The 17,517-nt window shown below is 35.0% G+C and overlaps 2 protein-coding genes across 2 annotated transcripts in view; one reads left to right on the forward strand and one right to left on the reverse strand.

The window, feature by feature from the left end:
• Positions 1–11,129, reverse strand: part of LOC123549356 (uncharacterized) — a 29,465-nt gene extending 18,336 nt beyond the window's left edge. Inside the window, exons 1-6 of the mRNA XM_045337383.2 lie at positions 10,994–11,129; positions 5,751–6,121; positions 4,760–4,961; positions 3,823–3,919; positions 3,359–3,447; positions 1,334–1,427 (exon numbers count right to left, since the gene is read on the reverse strand). Of these exons, the coding sequence (XP_045193318.2) occupies positions 1,334–1,427; positions 3,359–3,447; positions 3,823–3,919; positions 4,760–4,961; positions 5,751–6,101 (833 nt within the window). The 5' untranslated portion in view covers positions 6,102–6,121; positions 10,994–11,129. The remainder of the gene's footprint in view (positions 1–1,333; positions 1,428–3,358; positions 3,448–3,822; positions 3,920–4,759; positions 4,962–5,750; positions 6,122–10,993) is intronic.
• A 6,288-nt stretch (positions 11,130–17,417) lies between these two features.
• Positions 17,418–17,517, forward strand: part of LOC123550609 (transport and Golgi organization protein 6 homolog) — a 44,114-nt gene continuing 44,014 nt past the window's right edge. Inside the window, 1 exon segment of the mRNA XM_053545459.1 lies at positions 17,418–17,505. The gene's annotated coding sequence lies outside the window, so the exon portion shown is untranslated.

Below are 17,517 nucleotides of genomic sequence, written 5' to 3' on the forward strand. Positions count from 1 at the left end.
ACAAGAATTTCAAAATATTTTGCTGCTTTGTTTGCCTTCAGAAACTGTGCCTCAATGATTTAGAACTGCATACAAAAATAGGTTTTTTTTTTCTCTAAGTTACCTCAATATTCCTTCATACCTTTCTTTAAATCCAAATAAGTCAGTGCACTCAGTTACTGGAAAATATTGCAACAACCTTCTTCATAATACTACCTTACATACACAGCATTATCATTTGTTTTTCTAAACATAAAAACCGGCATTACTTTTATTAAAGATATAGGTCAAGGTCTTGAACTTGACTAGGTACAATCCTTTAAAGGGAAAAGCAATGTTGTTCTTATGTTAATTCCATCTGCTAGGATTTCTTTAAGCATTTAAAGAAGTGAAAGAATTTTCAAAATCGGCTTAAGAATGAGGAAGTTATGAGCATTTAAATATTTGATCAAAATGGTGGTCATTTTGTTTCTATAGCAACGAAAAACAAAATGGCGGATTTATTAAATTTCTAGAGACATATCTGAACTGTTTTTACATATTTCTGTAAAATAATTTCTCTACTTTTTCCATCTATAATGAAAGAAATTACCATATTTTACACCTTACACTCAAGAAACATTTGGAATTAATCTATTTTAAATTTTTAAAGGTTATTTGTTAAATAAGGAAAATCAGCAGTGTGTAAATGACATCATAATCACACTAAATTGCTGCCTCCATGATCAGCCATTTTCTTAAATTTCAATTTGCCATATCTTTTTTAATAGTTGCCCGATTTTAAAAATTCTTTCAGCCTTATGAAAGGCTTCAGGATAGCTTTTGTAACAATTCAACTTATTGTCAGGCTTTCCTTGCCCTTTAATGTACAGATTGAAAGCACTCAGTTCAGTTCTTGCTGAGAAACATGGAATTCTTCAACCAACATTTCTATTCAAGTCAAAAGAGGCATAATTTTGTTAAAATGTGAGCAAAACATGTGACAAAGACATGACAGATACCGATGTTGTTTATAGGGTGACAACAAAAATTACATCAAGGAGCTACAACAAAGACATAACAAGGGCTGTCGTAGGACAGCAACGCTCGATTATTCAACAGCCTTGTCAATTGAATAATATGTAAATCGAAAAAGGGGCATAATTTTGTAAAAAAGCAAAATAGAGTTATGGGACCTACGTAATGTAAGTTAGTTTATCACAGCGAATAAGTGTGTGAAGTTTCAATCCATTCTCACAAATGGTTACTGAGATACCAGCTTACATACAAAAACTTAACCAAATCGGGACGAGGTCGTGGACACCGAAGCACGGGTGAGCTCTACCTATTCTTTGAATAGTCACGCTAAAAATACCTGGGTACTTGATAATCAGCAGGATTTGTTGGAGGAATGATGCTCTCATCTACTTCCTGGTTCACACTGTCCATCATACTCATCTGGAATTTCTCTGCAAGAGTTATGTCTTCATTGTAATCATTTTATTTGTAGATATTTTAACTTTCTTACTGAATTCAATGTTTATTTTCATGAACAAGCCAAGATCTGTTAATTATAGGAATACCTATAAACATGAGCTGTCAGTGGACAGCGCGCTCGACTATTCTCAGTGCTTGATAGTATAATATAAGCAATGAGTAAAACTTTAACATTACAATAAGCATATTCTAAGTCGAAAAGGTGCCATAATTCAGTCAAAATGCTTGACAGAGTTGCCTCCTCCTTTTTACAGACTGGGGTCATGATGGTAAACAAGTATGCAAAATATCAAAGCAATATCTCAATGGACTTTGAAAATATTTGGGGTGGTACGCAAACTTTAACATTTATTCTAAGTCAAAAAGGGGCCATAATTAGTCAAAATGCTTGATAGAGTTGCCTCCTCCTTTTTAGAGACTGAAGTCATGATGGAAAACAAGTATGCAAAATATGAAAGCAATATCTCAATGGACTTTGAAAATATTTGGGGTGGTACGCAAATTTTAACATTTGTGTAACGCTCACGATCATGCTCACTCCGATGCCAGTAGGATAGCTCCCCTATTCTTCGAATAGTCGAGCTAAAAAACATGATAAACAAAACGTTTTACTTTAGTAAGCTTTTACAGCTGACATACAATATTTCTTTAAAGTGGAAAAGTGGAATTACCCGGTATGCGCAATTTTCAAGTAAACATCCAGCTGTAATAAATTTGTGTGTAAAAAGGGTGGAGGAAGTTATAGCTTTTAACCCAATATACCAAACCTTTCCTGTTACCAGTACGAAATAATAACTTTACATGACTTTTCTTATTCTGACTGGGGCAATCTTTTTCAGGAAAGTCAAACTGCACACAGGAGTTGCTTCCCTTCAACTTCAGAAATCTCTACCTAGAGGTAAGGGAGATCTGACACTGCGTAGAAGATTGAAGAAAATAACTACATGTATTATTTTATTAGTCTTTCTTTATTTAGAACTAAAGCATCAACTTCAAATACATATGGACCATTATTGTTAATTTAACACATTTAAATGCACAGCAACCAAAAACTGCTTTTATAAAATATTCACCAAAACACAATATATGCAGTAAGATGCTCATTATGCCACTTTAACAGATATAAACAGTAAGAAACAAGTGGATTTTTTTTTAAATTTACAAATGATGCAGCATCCAGATTAGATTTGGCTTACTACTACAATAGCTTCTAATGTCATTAAATAATTTTTCCTATGTACAAAAAAGCACAGATTGATCCTCTAGAATTCAAAGAAGAAAAGAAGAAAAAATATGGATTATTGAGATTTACTAAATACAAGTTGTCATAACATTTAGAAATGTTTTCTGAAGAAAACAGATTTTATTTTCACACACACAAGGGGCATTATTGTCACAAAAAGTTTTTTAAAACACTTCAATCTCCTTTATCTGAATCACACTTCCTAACGTCAATGCTAGAGAAACAGTCCCAAAACAGGGAAATTAAAGTTTAAGAAGTGAGTGCATACAAATCTGTCACAAAATAATTTAAACAGGTCAAAAAGACTCTACATGAAGAATGAAATTTGTTTTTATTTTAGGCCCCTTACCTGTAAACCTGTTCATTTTTATATAATGCATGTTTTACATGTGCAGTTTTGGGGATGGGGGGTGGGGGGTGGGGGGAGAGATCCTTTCGATTTACGAAGCTGTTATAGTACATGGTACATATAATTACTTCAAAATGAGTACAGTATAACTGAAAGAATATCATTTGTCTCAACAAAATTATTTAAAAGGGAAAAGAACTTTTACAAGACTTGAATTAATTTGCACTAGCCTAACAGAAATACTGAATCCATTAATGGCATCATATCTTACCAAAACAACTACCATACTTTTGAAAATGCAACTACCATACCTTTTCTTCTAGCAGATCTTGGAGTTTTTCCTCTGGCACTCCTAGGAGATGGGACCACCTGTGAACCAGATGAGCTTGTTCTAAACGGGCTGTAAAACAAAAGGACATTATGAAGCACATATGACTTTTTTACTTTTCTCAGGGAATTCATACCAAACGATCTTTACTTGAAACGAAAACTTAAAGCTTCAGGCTGACATTTAATACCATTGCCAACAACAGTAAATCTAGTACAATGTTTAAATATTTCTGGTTATTGCCAATTATTATCATAGATTGAATAGCATTCTCTGTTGATCAGTTAAGACCATCAAGTCACCAAAGTGGTATTTGACTTGGGTGGAAAATTCCAACCTCCATCTGGCACTGGCGAGTTTAACTTAGAAACTGATAAGTGCAATTTAATTTGAATCAGGCAGGACATGAACAAGAGACCTGCAAACCAAGAATATATAAAGAATTACCTGGGAGTGTGGTAAGTATCATGTTGTATTGGTATATCAGGGGAATGCTGCTCCGGCAAGCCTTCTCTAGGTCCAGGCGTATCAATCACATCTGTAGCTGGAAAAACAAACATTGTTTAAACATTTAGATGAATGAATGTTTCTTGAATAAATTCTCCTCTTTAAAGATTGTTTAATAGGTATTTTTACTTATATCAATAAGTTCTATTCATCAAACAGAAGAGAGTTCAGCTTTGTAATATTCATATATTGTACTTTTTCTGTTTAAGGTTGACTTCATTAAGTTTTTAACACCACTTGAGCCGTATCTTTTAACAGTGTTGTGTGATCAGTTTGAATGAAGTTACAGTCGAACTTGTTTGTTCAAACTCAACTGGACCTGTGTTAATTCGAGCCATAAAAATATATATCATATATGGATTTTGCAAGAACCTGACAATGACTTTCAGCAAAGCGATTATCCATATTCAGGTGAAAGTCAACTGTACAAACTCGTACATACTATTTATTATTAACAAACCACTTCTAAAATTTAATATTACAGCATCCACATTAGCATTACTATTCTGATTAATAATTTGTATTATTACATGACCCCTTAAAAATATAAATTGATGGTCCATATTTCAAACTTTATGTGAAAAGTCTACTGGGCAAATAGGCTCAAAAATTGAAAATAAAACACTGAAAATTAATTTTTGACAGCTTGTAACAAAACATTTAATGGTGACAGGTCTGTCAGTCAATAAATAAAACTGTGGCAATAGTTTTGACTTTTGACCTGCAAGCAAATAAATACGTGTATAAATCATATATGACACAACTAGATATTACCATTCACCTTAAGCCTTTTGACTCTGGCGAGCTAAAAATGACTGAGATTGTTCGAAAGGCAGAAGTGCAAGTGTATCTGCATACATACATTATGTAAACTTACTATTAAGTACATATTTCTGGAGCAATGTTCTTGGAGTGTCCGAGTCTAGATCAAAGGCCCAGTTGCCTGGTCTGGACAGGGAAGACCTTCCACTGTTAACGGGTAAAGCTGGCTGGGAAGATGACAATCTGCCTTGAGATGTTCTACTGGCATACCTCACAAGGGGTGCTGTTGTGTCTTCACTTTCTAAAAATCCTTGAAGCTAGAAAATTTCATGTAATAGAATTTTCAACTATTTCAGTGTATATACTAGTACAACTGTGTTCTTAATCTTATTTCTTCCTATTCCTAATATGCTACCATATTATGTAAGGCAGGCACACTTTTATGTATTTTTTAAAGATAAATCAGATGTTATCTGCATTTTAATAGCTTTATTTATTGCCCCTACTGTAGACTGGGTCACATTTGCAATGGTTTCATTTTTACTAGTATTCATGAATAATGGTACCATACTCACGAATTCAAAATATAATATTCATATTAATCAGCATCATCGCCTAAAACACAAACACATTTCACAAATTCTTAACATGTGGATGAGGCTGCTGTGAAATAGCTATAAAGCCTACGCAAAAATGACCCAACTCCAGTACTACAATACATCAAAACTTTAATATAAAATACATTGACTTTCCTATTTTGCTTAATGTTGATACCCCACAACTTAAATTCTTCACTTTCGAGTTATTGTAAATTTTTCAGTCAAAGCACTCTATAGTACAATATTTAAACTGTTTTCAATTTCATTTAAACTGCATGTGCGAGTTGCCTAAAGAAATTTCATTATAGAGAACAGGATAACTAAATGAACACCCACCAGAGATAAATTCGTGACACACTCTCCCAGAAAACTTAGACTAATAAAAGAAAGTCTTTTTTAAGATTTTAAAAGAATACAGCTGCTGACAACTACAACTCACATTAGACTAAATCAAAACTCAAACACATTTAAATCTTGCAATATGCTCATGTCAAAATGGTTACTCACCAGCTGTCTTGGTGTTTCTTCCACATCATTGTTTGAAACAGATCTCCTCTTACTGCGCAGTGTAGATACCCTGTCATGCTGCGGTCGACTCTTGCTTGCCGAACGCATGTACGGCTCAGGAGTTTTGGACATGTATTTCTGCATCCTATCATGCTGTTCATGACTCATCAACAGTGAGTGTGTGTATGGTTCGGGAGTTCTGGATACACGAGGTCTTACCAATCTCTGATCTGAATATGCTTCAGGTGGAGTTCTTACAAGACCAACATGTTGATTTCTTCTCACTTTAACAGTCTGAGTTTTGGAAGCATCCAAATAATTCTCAAGAAGAGTTCTTGGAGTTTTTGACATATTCAAACTTCTCTACTATTCTGAAAAATTTAAAGCAAGATAACTGTATTTAGATTGACAAGTATTTAGACTGACAAATTTGCATATATTATAGAAACTATATACTACACTAATACAAATGTACCAGGAAGGACTGTCTAACATTACAGCTATCCTGTCACAATCGGTTAGGCATCAAGTATCTTTTTAATCGTTGTACAAACAGCAATGTAGCTAAGTTTAGAGATGGCTCTTCTGCAACAGGATGGCTCACTTGAACCAGAATGGTACAACTGACCCATAAAATGGCTTAGTGGGATGACAACTATAAAGATCATATTTATAAATCATTCCGATAAGCCAAATGAGTAAGGCTAACCGAAAAACTTTAACCTTAAAAATAACCTAAGTATAAGTTATAACACCTTGGTGACCTTGTTCTTGGGTACAACAGGCCCAGCCAGCCCCTGCACATACTTTGTTTGCATGCTGAACAATGTTAATGTGAAGTTACAGTAAGATATACAAAAGCGCCGCCAAGCGGGGCAATATACGCCCGAAGGCTTACATCATAGGATGGGAGCAAAATTTTAAGAACTTGACTGTTGTAGCCCCAAAGGACTGGAACAACAAAAGGAAAACTTCAAAAAACAAATCTAAGTCCACAAAAAAATATTCAAAGTCTACAAAAAAATCCTTATCAGGTACAGGTATGTAAAAATACACATTAAAATTGGAGGTACCATCCATGTTGTACCACAGAAAAGTGGTCTCGGTTTTTCCCTATGGCCAATAATAAAAAAGTTTCAAATTAAGCTATTTATAGTAACATAAAAGGGAAGTAATTAAAAAAAAAATTATTGTAAGTACAAAAAAGAGATCTGCCAAATAAAAACAAGAGCACTGCAATGCAGAGCAATTTACACAAAGCAAAGTCATATATGACCTTTGACCCTTAAGTGTGACCTTGACCTTGAAGCGAGTCATCCGGAACATGCACTCTGCACATCGTTACAATGTGGTGAACATTTCTGCCGAGTTTCTTTGAAATCCTTCCAGCAGTTCAAGAGTTACAGAGCGGACACGAAACAAACTGATATGGTTTTTGACCCCTAAGTGTGACCTTGACCTTGAAGCAAGTCATCCAGAACATGCGCTCTGCACGTCGTCTTGGTGTGGTGAACATTTGTGTCAAGTTTCTTTGAAATCCTTCAAGGGGTTCAAGAGTTACAGAGCAGACACGAAACAAACTGATACTACCTTTGACTCCTAAGTGTGACCTTGACCTTGAAGCGAGACATCCAAAACATGCGCTCTGCACATCGTCTCGGTGTGGTGAACATTTGTGTAAAGTGTCCTTGAAATCCTTCAAGGGGTTCAAGAGTTACAGAGCGGACACGAAATTGCTAACGGACAGACGGACGGACACCAGCGTCATAACATAATACGTCCCTTCGGGCGTATAATAAGCAATAGTCAGTGTTCCCATTAACGTAAATATGTATGTGTTTCACACACAGATTTCACATTCCACATTTAATGAAAAAGTCTCCCAAGAGTGAAATCACGCACAGAAAATTAAAAAGGACATCATTGTGCTGAATCAATTTTCTTTAATATCGGGGTTGTATACCTTTGTTGTGGTCACTAAATAAAATATTTATTCAATTCCGATGCGAGTTGACAGTTTACTTTCTTTTTCGATTCATTTTGGAAACCCGTCGACTGGTACTAAAACTCAATAATGCAGTACCGGTAATGTATGTAAATTATTCACTTGCGCGGTACACAGTCAACCATGTTTGTCTGCAACAAAATGGCGCAGCAAAAAATTTCTGACATGCCAACAGACTAGCCAAAATAATATTATTCTCAGATTGTTTTATATTTGTGACGTATAATCAAACAGTCAGAACTTTTTAGGATAAAACAAGAGCTGTCACTAATGGTGACAAATGCCCCCGGCAGCACCTTGACCTTTGATCTGGTGACCCCAGTCAGTAGGGGTGGTGTACTCAATAAATACTATCAGCATGTGAAGTTTGAAGGTCCTGGGTGAAGTGGTTCGCGAGTAAAGTGCCTTCATGCAAAAAGTTAACGTTGGCCCCTGTGACCTTGACCTTTGAACTGGTGACCCCAAAGTCAGTAGGGTTGGTGTACTCATGAAGTACTATCAGCACGTAAAGTTTGAAGGTCCTGGGTGAAGTGGTTCGCGAGTAAAGTGCCTTCTTGCAAAAAGTTAACGTTGGCCCCTGTGACCTTGACCTTTGACCTGGTGACCCCAAAGTCAGTATGAGTGGTGTACTCAATAAATACTATCAGTAGTGATGTTTGAAGGTCCTGGGTGCAGTGGTTCGCGAGTAAAGTGCCTTCATGCAAAAAGGTTAACGTTGGCCCCTGTGACCTTGACCTTTGAACTGGTGACCCCAAAGTCAGTAGGGTTGGTGTACTCATGAAGTACTATCAGCACGTAAAGTTTGAACGTCCTGGGTGAAGTGGTTCGCGAGTAAAGTGCCTTCTTGCAAAAAAATAACGTTGGCCCCTGTGACCTTGACCTCTGACCTGGTGACCCCAAAGTCAGTATGCGTGGTGTACTCAATAAATACTATCAGCATGTGATGTTTGAAGGTCCTGGGTGCAGTGGTTCACGAGTAAAGTGCCTTCATGCAAAAAGTTAACATTGGCCCCTGTGACCTTGACCTGGTCACCCCAAAGTCAGTAGGGGTGGTGTACTCAATAAGTACTATCAGCATGTGAAGTTTGAAGGTCCTGGGTGAAGTGGTTCGCGAGTAAAGTGCCTTCATGCAAAAAGTTAACGTTGTGACGAATGAACTAACTAACTAACGAACGAACGAACGGACGGACAGTTGAAAACTAATATGCCTCCCTTCGGGGGCATAAAAATGGAGGTTAAATCATAATAGACAATCGTGTTAAGTTTAATATTGGTTTTATCGCTTGTAGACTCTGTAAACGTTCCAATCATCTATAGTACATACATAGGTTTAAATCTAAATCACCAGAAAATTCGTAACTTTGGAAATTATTTTATAATTTTTAGTAAATCAATGTGGAATTGAATCCTCTTTTGATACATGTTTTATTCAAATGTATCTCGTATTCGCCAAAAATTAGCATTTTAACCCAAATCAGCAGCGATGACAATTTCATAGAAATTTCCTCCACTATTTTGGTCTTTCATGTGTTTGAAGTGATATTGCCCATAAGAAAAATAACTCGATATTTCCTAGGATTAATTGGACTAGCCAACAGGAGAGATCATGTTTGTATACAAATCCGTTGTATTTTCTACAAGGCAGTGGTCGGGCGGGCAGACGCCGAACGTCCATGTTATTTGTAAAAAGTGATGTTATTGTTACGGACTAAACTTTCTTAAAACGCAAATTCTATCAATAATTTTTTTTTATCAATGGAAAGTTTTTAAAACAAGCAATTTATTAGTTACTTTTAATTGTTATTTCGAAATAAAATGGATTAATTATGAACGCTTAACTTGCAATGTTTTTCTAAAAGTTTTGAACATCACTACGCCGTTATTTAAATTGTATGTCATTTAAAACAGTTATTCATTTAAAAAATAGAAAAAACGAAATTTTGAAAATTGTATTTCAAAACTTTTTAAATTCTGAAAATCCATAAATACGTGAAAAAGTTATTAAAAATTCCGATCCCATACACAAAGGATGTGTAGAAACATTGTTTTGCCCACCACCAGATAAACAGATGTTAACACGTGACGTCACGGTGATCTCTCCTACAGACCTGACTTCGAAGAAAAAGAGGTCATTGCAAAAGCATATCTGCTAGCAAAGTCTTATGCTGTTTACCTAAGTGTGAAACTCTTGAAATGACCTCTCTTTCAATCGAAGTCTGGTCACTTCGTATTACACATAATATTGTAATAAACAACAAATAATATACTTAGTAAATTGTTTATTTCTTTTATTTGAGCACTTTAATTTTGGAATCAGTTCCCTAGACAGCAAACTTATTCATCCGGAACCGGTTCTCTATCCAAAGTACCGTGCATAGGCTAGGGAGCCGGAATTTTATTTCTATGCATAAAGCTGTTGAAATTCACTTTGTTTCTTTTGGTAAGTATCATGCATGTTATTATCTCAATTAATTTTACAATTTCAGCAAGCCATGCCTTTGCATTTATCTGCGTTTACTGCGTCTCCAAAAGTGTACTTGCCGCATATTGGAATGATATAAACTAGCATGACTAGTACGAATGAATGCGGAAAATAAATAACTTAAAGTTTAAACAATGTACTGCGGACAGTATGCGGCGAGTACACTTTTGGAGACACAGTAAACACAGATTAATGCAAGGGCATTGTAAAATTAATTAAGACAATATATGCATGATAAGAATTTCGGCAACTTTATGCATAGACAAGCTTACTGTCGCTGAGTGGCTGCTTTTTAATTTCTGACTTTTGCAGCCACCGCAGTTTGACCGTCACAATATAACACGAACTGTATATGTCGGATTAGTTCGACTGCTTTATGCATAGAAATAAAATTCTGGTTCAATAGCCTATGAACAGTACTTTGGCTAGAGAACTGGTTCCGGACAAATAAGTTTGCTGTCGGAAACCGATTCTGGTTCTCTAGCCACTGCTTAAAACAAAGGTTGCCGAAAAACTTTTACTACGGAAGCTCACGCCTATGCCGGGGCCAGTAGATTAGCACCCCTATTCTCTAAATAGTGGAGCTAAAAACCATGTAATATAATGGCAACTTTATTCAGAAGCATAATGCATGTCTTAAATCAGTATTCATAATTATAAGTGGACCTGGGACCTCTTACTCTTAGACAGATGGAGGATAATTTTTACTGTTCAAAACCCTGTGTATATAAACAAAGATAAGAATACAATTATTACCATTAAATAAAATACATCATTGTAAACATATAACTTGGCATAAGGTTTTCTAATTGTTTATAATGCTCTAATAAAGTTGTTTCAATGTTTATATTGTTGAATTTTCTATTTTGATTTATCCGCGCGTGATCATGATCATTAAAAGCTTGAAGATTGTAACCCAAGGAATGAAAAATAAAATAATGTTTATTAATTAAGCAAAAGATGTAAGAAACACCAACAATGGTATTGCAAAGTACGTATGAGCTAATCGGATATCGATTTTTAACATGTCTGCATGTACGGAATGGATGAATATAATAAGAAATATAAGAAATTAAATAAAAATCATAAAGCGTAAATCAATTTAAGGTAGTTCTGCACGTTCGGATCGATTTTTTTCTTCAATACCAGTACAGAATTTGATTAAACCCTGAGTTTTCAAAACTTTAGAATATACTTTGAACATTCAGCAAATAAAAAAATTAGTGTTGTGTGCTTGATTATTTGCCAGACTAATTTGAAAAATTTGGATCTCATCAACATTTCATAATGGGAGTTTATGGGAAAATCACAACTTTCATAACATGTTAGCGAATAGAACTTTTTCTACACTGTAGATTTTAATGAAATGACTTACAGTTGTAAATAAATGTATGGTCTTCAATATGGTGAAATAAAATGCATAGGTCCGTGTGCTTATTTTTGAGATATTTGACCATGATTAAAGTGCCCGGCACATTTCAAGCTTATTTTAAGACATTATTTTGAATTATTTAACGTGTCAGATGTTTTAATATCATATTTTAACTTTAGAAAGATTGTAACAGTGCCATATAGATACACTCACGGGTTGTCATAAATTCAGAAAATGATTTTCATTTCCGTACGCCGAATCCACGATTTATTTTCAGTTTTCTGGATAAATGATGTTACGCCATCACTTCAAGTTTATCAAATATGCATAACTACATTAACAAAAATACGTATTAACCTGAATGTACATTTGTTCAAAAATATTCTTTTTGAAGCTAGCCCTAAAGTGGGTAACATTAAAAAAGAACGTCAGAGTCTTGAAATACTAATTTAAAAAGTACAAACACAAGAGAGTGAAGAAAACTAATAGAAATCTATAGATCCTATGGAAGCATATCTACGCAGCCAAGCAACATAACTGCAGATCCGGTTCGATCGACCCTGTTCATGAAAGATAATGGAATATGCAACACCTCTAAAACGCACAAATACGACATATGCTGACCATCCCTTTAAATGGATTAAGATCTCCCGTAACAACCGACTTATGAAGTTACAAAGAGGTCCGTCACTCGGTACCTGTACTTTCTTTCAATGATATTTGTTTGAAATCCGTGCTAAAATACAAGTTCGTTGATATTTTTTGTATGACACAGATTAACAAACACTAAAACATTTGAATTTCTATCCTCCTAATCATAACCTCCGTAAATGCCCTCTCTAAATAATACATTGCAAATGAACTCTCTCATAATTCTAATATACTAAACTATATCTCAAAATCAAAAATACTGCTGATTATTGTATTTACCCTATTTTGACATTTATTAGAAAAATACCATCAATCACGAAAAACTATTACAATTTTGATATACCGGGCTTCATCAGGGTAATATTGACATATATACCATATCTAATAATGACTAGCATCGATCTGGTATTATCGGACATGTCTTTTATACATCTGCGGATGACTCTAAATTACAAGCTGGTACTTATAACATGTTTAAATGTTGAGTTCTGCTCAACCCGGGGCCAGAGGGCATGGGCGGTAGCTTGCATCGCCACTACCGTCCGTAAACAGACTCAATCAAACCAAGCCTGCAACATTTTCGTTTATGTCGTGTTGGGCGATCTGTTGTTTTCCACATTCTGTTTCATTATCTATAGACTAAGCCATTAAACGTACCTTTATGGAAGTCCTGATGTTTTCACCTGCTGATTTGCAAGGAAAAAATAAGCAACAATTCGAATAATATAAAATGCGTATATATAACTAGTCCACTTCTCGTTGCAAGTAGTAAAACTCCTAAGAAATAGTTCAACAATTGTTTCCCTAAAATAAAGTAGGATGCTGTCTTTATAACATAAATGGTCGCACTGGGTATTTTTAGGTTATAACTTATTTATTGATTTTAAATGAAATTCAATTTTTTGGTAACGGGGCGCCGAGAAGTTCCAGAACGAACACATTAACTATATTCATCAGAAGGTCAGAAAGTGATATATAAGACCTATTTATAGCTTAAGAAGTAAAAATGTACGTATTACTTACCATCCCATATTTGCTGATGAATGATCAACAACTCACTGAATCCGCATAACCAGATAATAAAGATAATTGAGTTAGAAGTGTGAAAATATCAGATCGCTGACTGGGGGTTTAGAATATAAAAACTTTGATATTACCTTTTGGAAACCTGCAAGGCACTGCGAAAGTCTGCATTTTTTATTATTGAGAGAGGCTCAGTCTGAGATGTTTTCAGACAAGGTTTATGAAAGGGAATGGAAAACAAATCCGGAACTGTATATCAAGATCATCGTTCTACAGATCCGCTATGGAAATTAGAGATTCGTTTTCGGCGATTTTGGTCGGTAATAGATAAATGTAAGGAAAACAAACAATAGATTTCCTGCCAATTCATTTATCAAAATTGACATACTCTAGTGCAATATTTTGTTGCTTTGCTTTAAAAACTGGATTAATTTCCAAAGTTTGGTAAGCACATATTCAATTTAATACTTTTGGTGATAAATTTGAATTTATCAATTTAATACTTTTGGTGATAAATTTGAATTTATTTATTCTTCATCCAACCTCTACAACCTCAACAAATATTACCTTTATATGAGATAATCGATTTGGTGGCTGTTTTGCCTGGAATATATCTGTCTTTTAACAACAGTGGTATGCACATTTAGAGCACATATTTTTCTTGGCTTGTAAGAGATCTTATGATGAAATACTGATCAATGTATTCTTTAAAATGAAAATCGCTATCTGTTGACAGTTAGTCATTTGAATAAAGGACTTCACGATTTTTGCCGATATAATGCCGATGGACGATATACAAGAAAAGAACGATTATATAACACATTCCGTGGCATGCATATTACAATTGATACGGGGGTCCGGGTGGGGGTTGATGTGTTCAAAAAGTTTCAAGACTAAATTTTGTTAATCGAGTGGGTGTGACAGCGGTTCGGTATAGTCTCGTTTGAATGGATATTTTGAGTATGAATTTTACATTATAAACAATATCGTTATGAATCTTTTATCATAACATCCTTTTGGTTTACTTCCCTAAATTATGAGTGTCAACAACGTTCACCTTTTTTCAGTTTTCTCAAGTGAGACCAGAATTTCCTCCATACCTGATTACACCGGAAATCCACTTTTGCCCCCTCGTTAGCAACTATGTATACTCAGTATTTCAGGTAATAAGGGGATTGGGGGTGGGGGGGGGGGGGCATTTTCATTTCTATTTTCGGGTATATATTAACTTGATATTCAGAAAAGGATAAAATGTGTTTTACTCAGGAGTTCCCATGCACGTGTTGTGGGATTTAATAATTTTTAAATATAATTCTTCTCTACAAGTTTAAAAATGATGAATTTGGGGGTGTTAATTACATGATCTCCTACATTAATATGTTTTTTGTTGTTGTTTTCGTTGGATTTAACATCATGTCAACATAATTATGGCATACAGACACTAAATAGAAAAATGGCGCGAAAAAAAAGGTAGTCGCATAATGGCGGATACAAATAGTCCTCAGTTTTTTTGCTCTGTAGAGCTATTTTCCTTATTTTCTTTGCAATTTTTTGCTAAAATTACTCGACAGATCTATGCTTGACATGTAGGTAGCATTTTCATAATGAAATAACAACATGACAAAATTTTTCATGGAAACTTGGATCATACACCACCAGTGTAATTTGGGGTCTCATTTTTTAGCTGATTTTGCAGTTTGTGTGTTTGACTGGAATTATTTTTTTTGCATCAAACATGACCCCCACTTTTCTTTTGATTTTTAGTTAGCACTGACAATACTCTTCAAGACAATGTAGGTTACAGACATTTAAAAAGGGTCCTGGTGAGTGCTGCGGTCATTGGAATTAGGTCAATTTTATATAGAATAAAGAACAACATCTATTTAGTGTGTTATAACCTAATAGGTCATATGGTAATTTCATCAATGGGCGCGTTCGGCATACATACTCGAGCTAACCCGAGTCACCCTGGGTATTACTCGAGTATAACTCGTGTAACCCGGGCGATTTATTTTGGATAAGTTATGCCCTCTTTCTTGTGCATAGATATTGAAGGGTGTGCATGCAAGTTGCTATCTCTAAAACTAATGGGGGCATTGGGTTAAAATTTCTCACATGTCTTCAGGATTGTAAAGTAAGATACAAACATCAAGTCCCATAACGTTCGCTTTAATTTTGGCAAAGTTATGTCCCTTTTATAGTCAATATGCTCTTGCCAAAACTAAGGGCGGTACTGGGTTGAAAACTATTCAGAGTTTTAAAGCCAGGTCGTAGAATCAAGTCAAATAATCCTTGAATTATTATTTCAATTCTAGAACCAAAAAGTTATTTATATTGATAATTGCCTTCCAATAGTGGAGCGTGCTGTCAATGTTCTTTTAAAACCTTTTACTTTCTTCTAAATGCAGAGTAACTTTAAAATGCTCTTTTGTCATGCCCCCTCTGTAAATACTGCTGAATAGGACAGAGGCTGAGAAATCTGATTCTTACAGTAACATCAATATCAAGCATATTTCGAGGGTTCTCGATCTGATTCTTAAAGCTTGTAAGTTTTCTTTCTAAGTTCACAAGGGACAACTTTGAGAAAAAATATCTAGATTTAAGAACACGTAATGGGTGATAAGGACAAATAATCCATAAAAGAAGCCACACATTGATGTTGAGGTTATAAGTAAAAAATTCAACATCCCTACTTGTCGACAAACCTTCTTACCACAGACACATATGGTAATGTTGTCTAGTCATCTCAGTAGTTGATGCACTGTACTGCCAGTCCAAAGGTCACGGGTTTGATCCGGTTAGCGAAGAAATTCCTTCCGTGGCCATATGCAGTCTACCTCAGTTCATGCGAATGTAGAGTTGTCAGTTCCTTATGAAGGTGCACTTAGGTTGCTAAGCTTGCCAGGGAGAGTGAACATTTGTTACCATTAGTGACTGTCAGTCATATATGGTAATAAGATTGTAGGAAATGGTGTTGGACCCAATTGAACAACATCAAGAACTGGTACTTGGTCTTTTAAAAGTCAAACTAGCATTTAGCATATTTCATGGCTGTACTACGTACAACGTTTGAAAAAAAAGCATACTGTTTGTTATGTGCTATTTGTGAGCATGGTGAATTTAGTCATATTAAAGAAAAACATTTTCATTAAAAAAAAAAATCATTAACAGTGGGGAATAGAGACAGCAGAGTTGAGCTTATGTGATAGGTCAACATCTCTGGCATTCAGCTAAAATGTGGAAAGTGGATTGTCTCACCGCGACATGCGTGGCAATGGTTATCGTCCAGAGTGATTATTATGCCCTGTGTCCTATACATGGGTCTTGGCAAACAGTGCCGACTAAGTTGAACACTGCAAAACAGAACATGTGATCAGGGTCTCCACTGTTTCCTTAAATAAATTTCAGTCACAACAATGAAAAAAAAAGAAATAATTATAGCAAACACCTTTTTAATTTGAAATGGTTCGGGGTAGTAGAGTCATGTTTAGACATAAGAGGATTAATATAAGTTGTAGCTCTTACTTCAGAAATGAATTAAAGTATAAATTAACATAAAATAGAAATTTCTAGTCTATTAAACATTATGGGCTGAACATATTTTCCAAGTGTTACTTGATACCAGAATCTGAAATGTCGATTGATAATAACCCAGGCTGATTTTTCACTCTGACAGAAGTCGTACCAGTTCATCTCTAACAACGATACCAGACTGTCTGTCCTCATTATGTCATCAAACATATCTATATTAGGTTCTTCACAAAAATCATTTATTTCATTGCCATTGAAAATGCAAATGCAAACATTATTTAAGATACACACAGCGACAATACAATCAACTTACAGCACTATACCGCATACATAAAACATATACATGTAGACCACTAATTCAACACAATTTCTGATACGAGAGATACTGTCTCGTCTGATCAGCTGTTTATTTTAGAAAATTATGTGTCAAAAGTTGCAACATTCTTTATTATTGTTACAGCTCAGAAGCTTTTGAACTGTTAGGATATAGGTAACGTTCTCCATCATTTTCAGTTACTCGATAAAGCGTTCGGACTACAATTGTTACTCGTGTCACTCAGGTGAACTCGGGTGATCTAGTGCGCCCATTATTTTCCTGTAATCGGAAAAGTTATTTCCCTTTGTTCAGACCATGCCATTTGTAATGTGTTATTTCGCAGCACGGATTTGAATAATATTGTAATTTGAAAGAGTAAGTAGTATG

The sequence above is a fragment of the Mercenaria mercenaria genome, chromosome 6 (genome assembly GCF_021730395.1).
Source record: "Mercenaria mercenaria strain notata chromosome 6, MADL_Memer_1, whole genome shotgun sequence".
Classification (NCBI taxonomy): domain Eukaryota; kingdom Metazoa; phylum Mollusca; class Bivalvia; order Venerida; family Veneridae; genus Mercenaria; species Mercenaria mercenaria.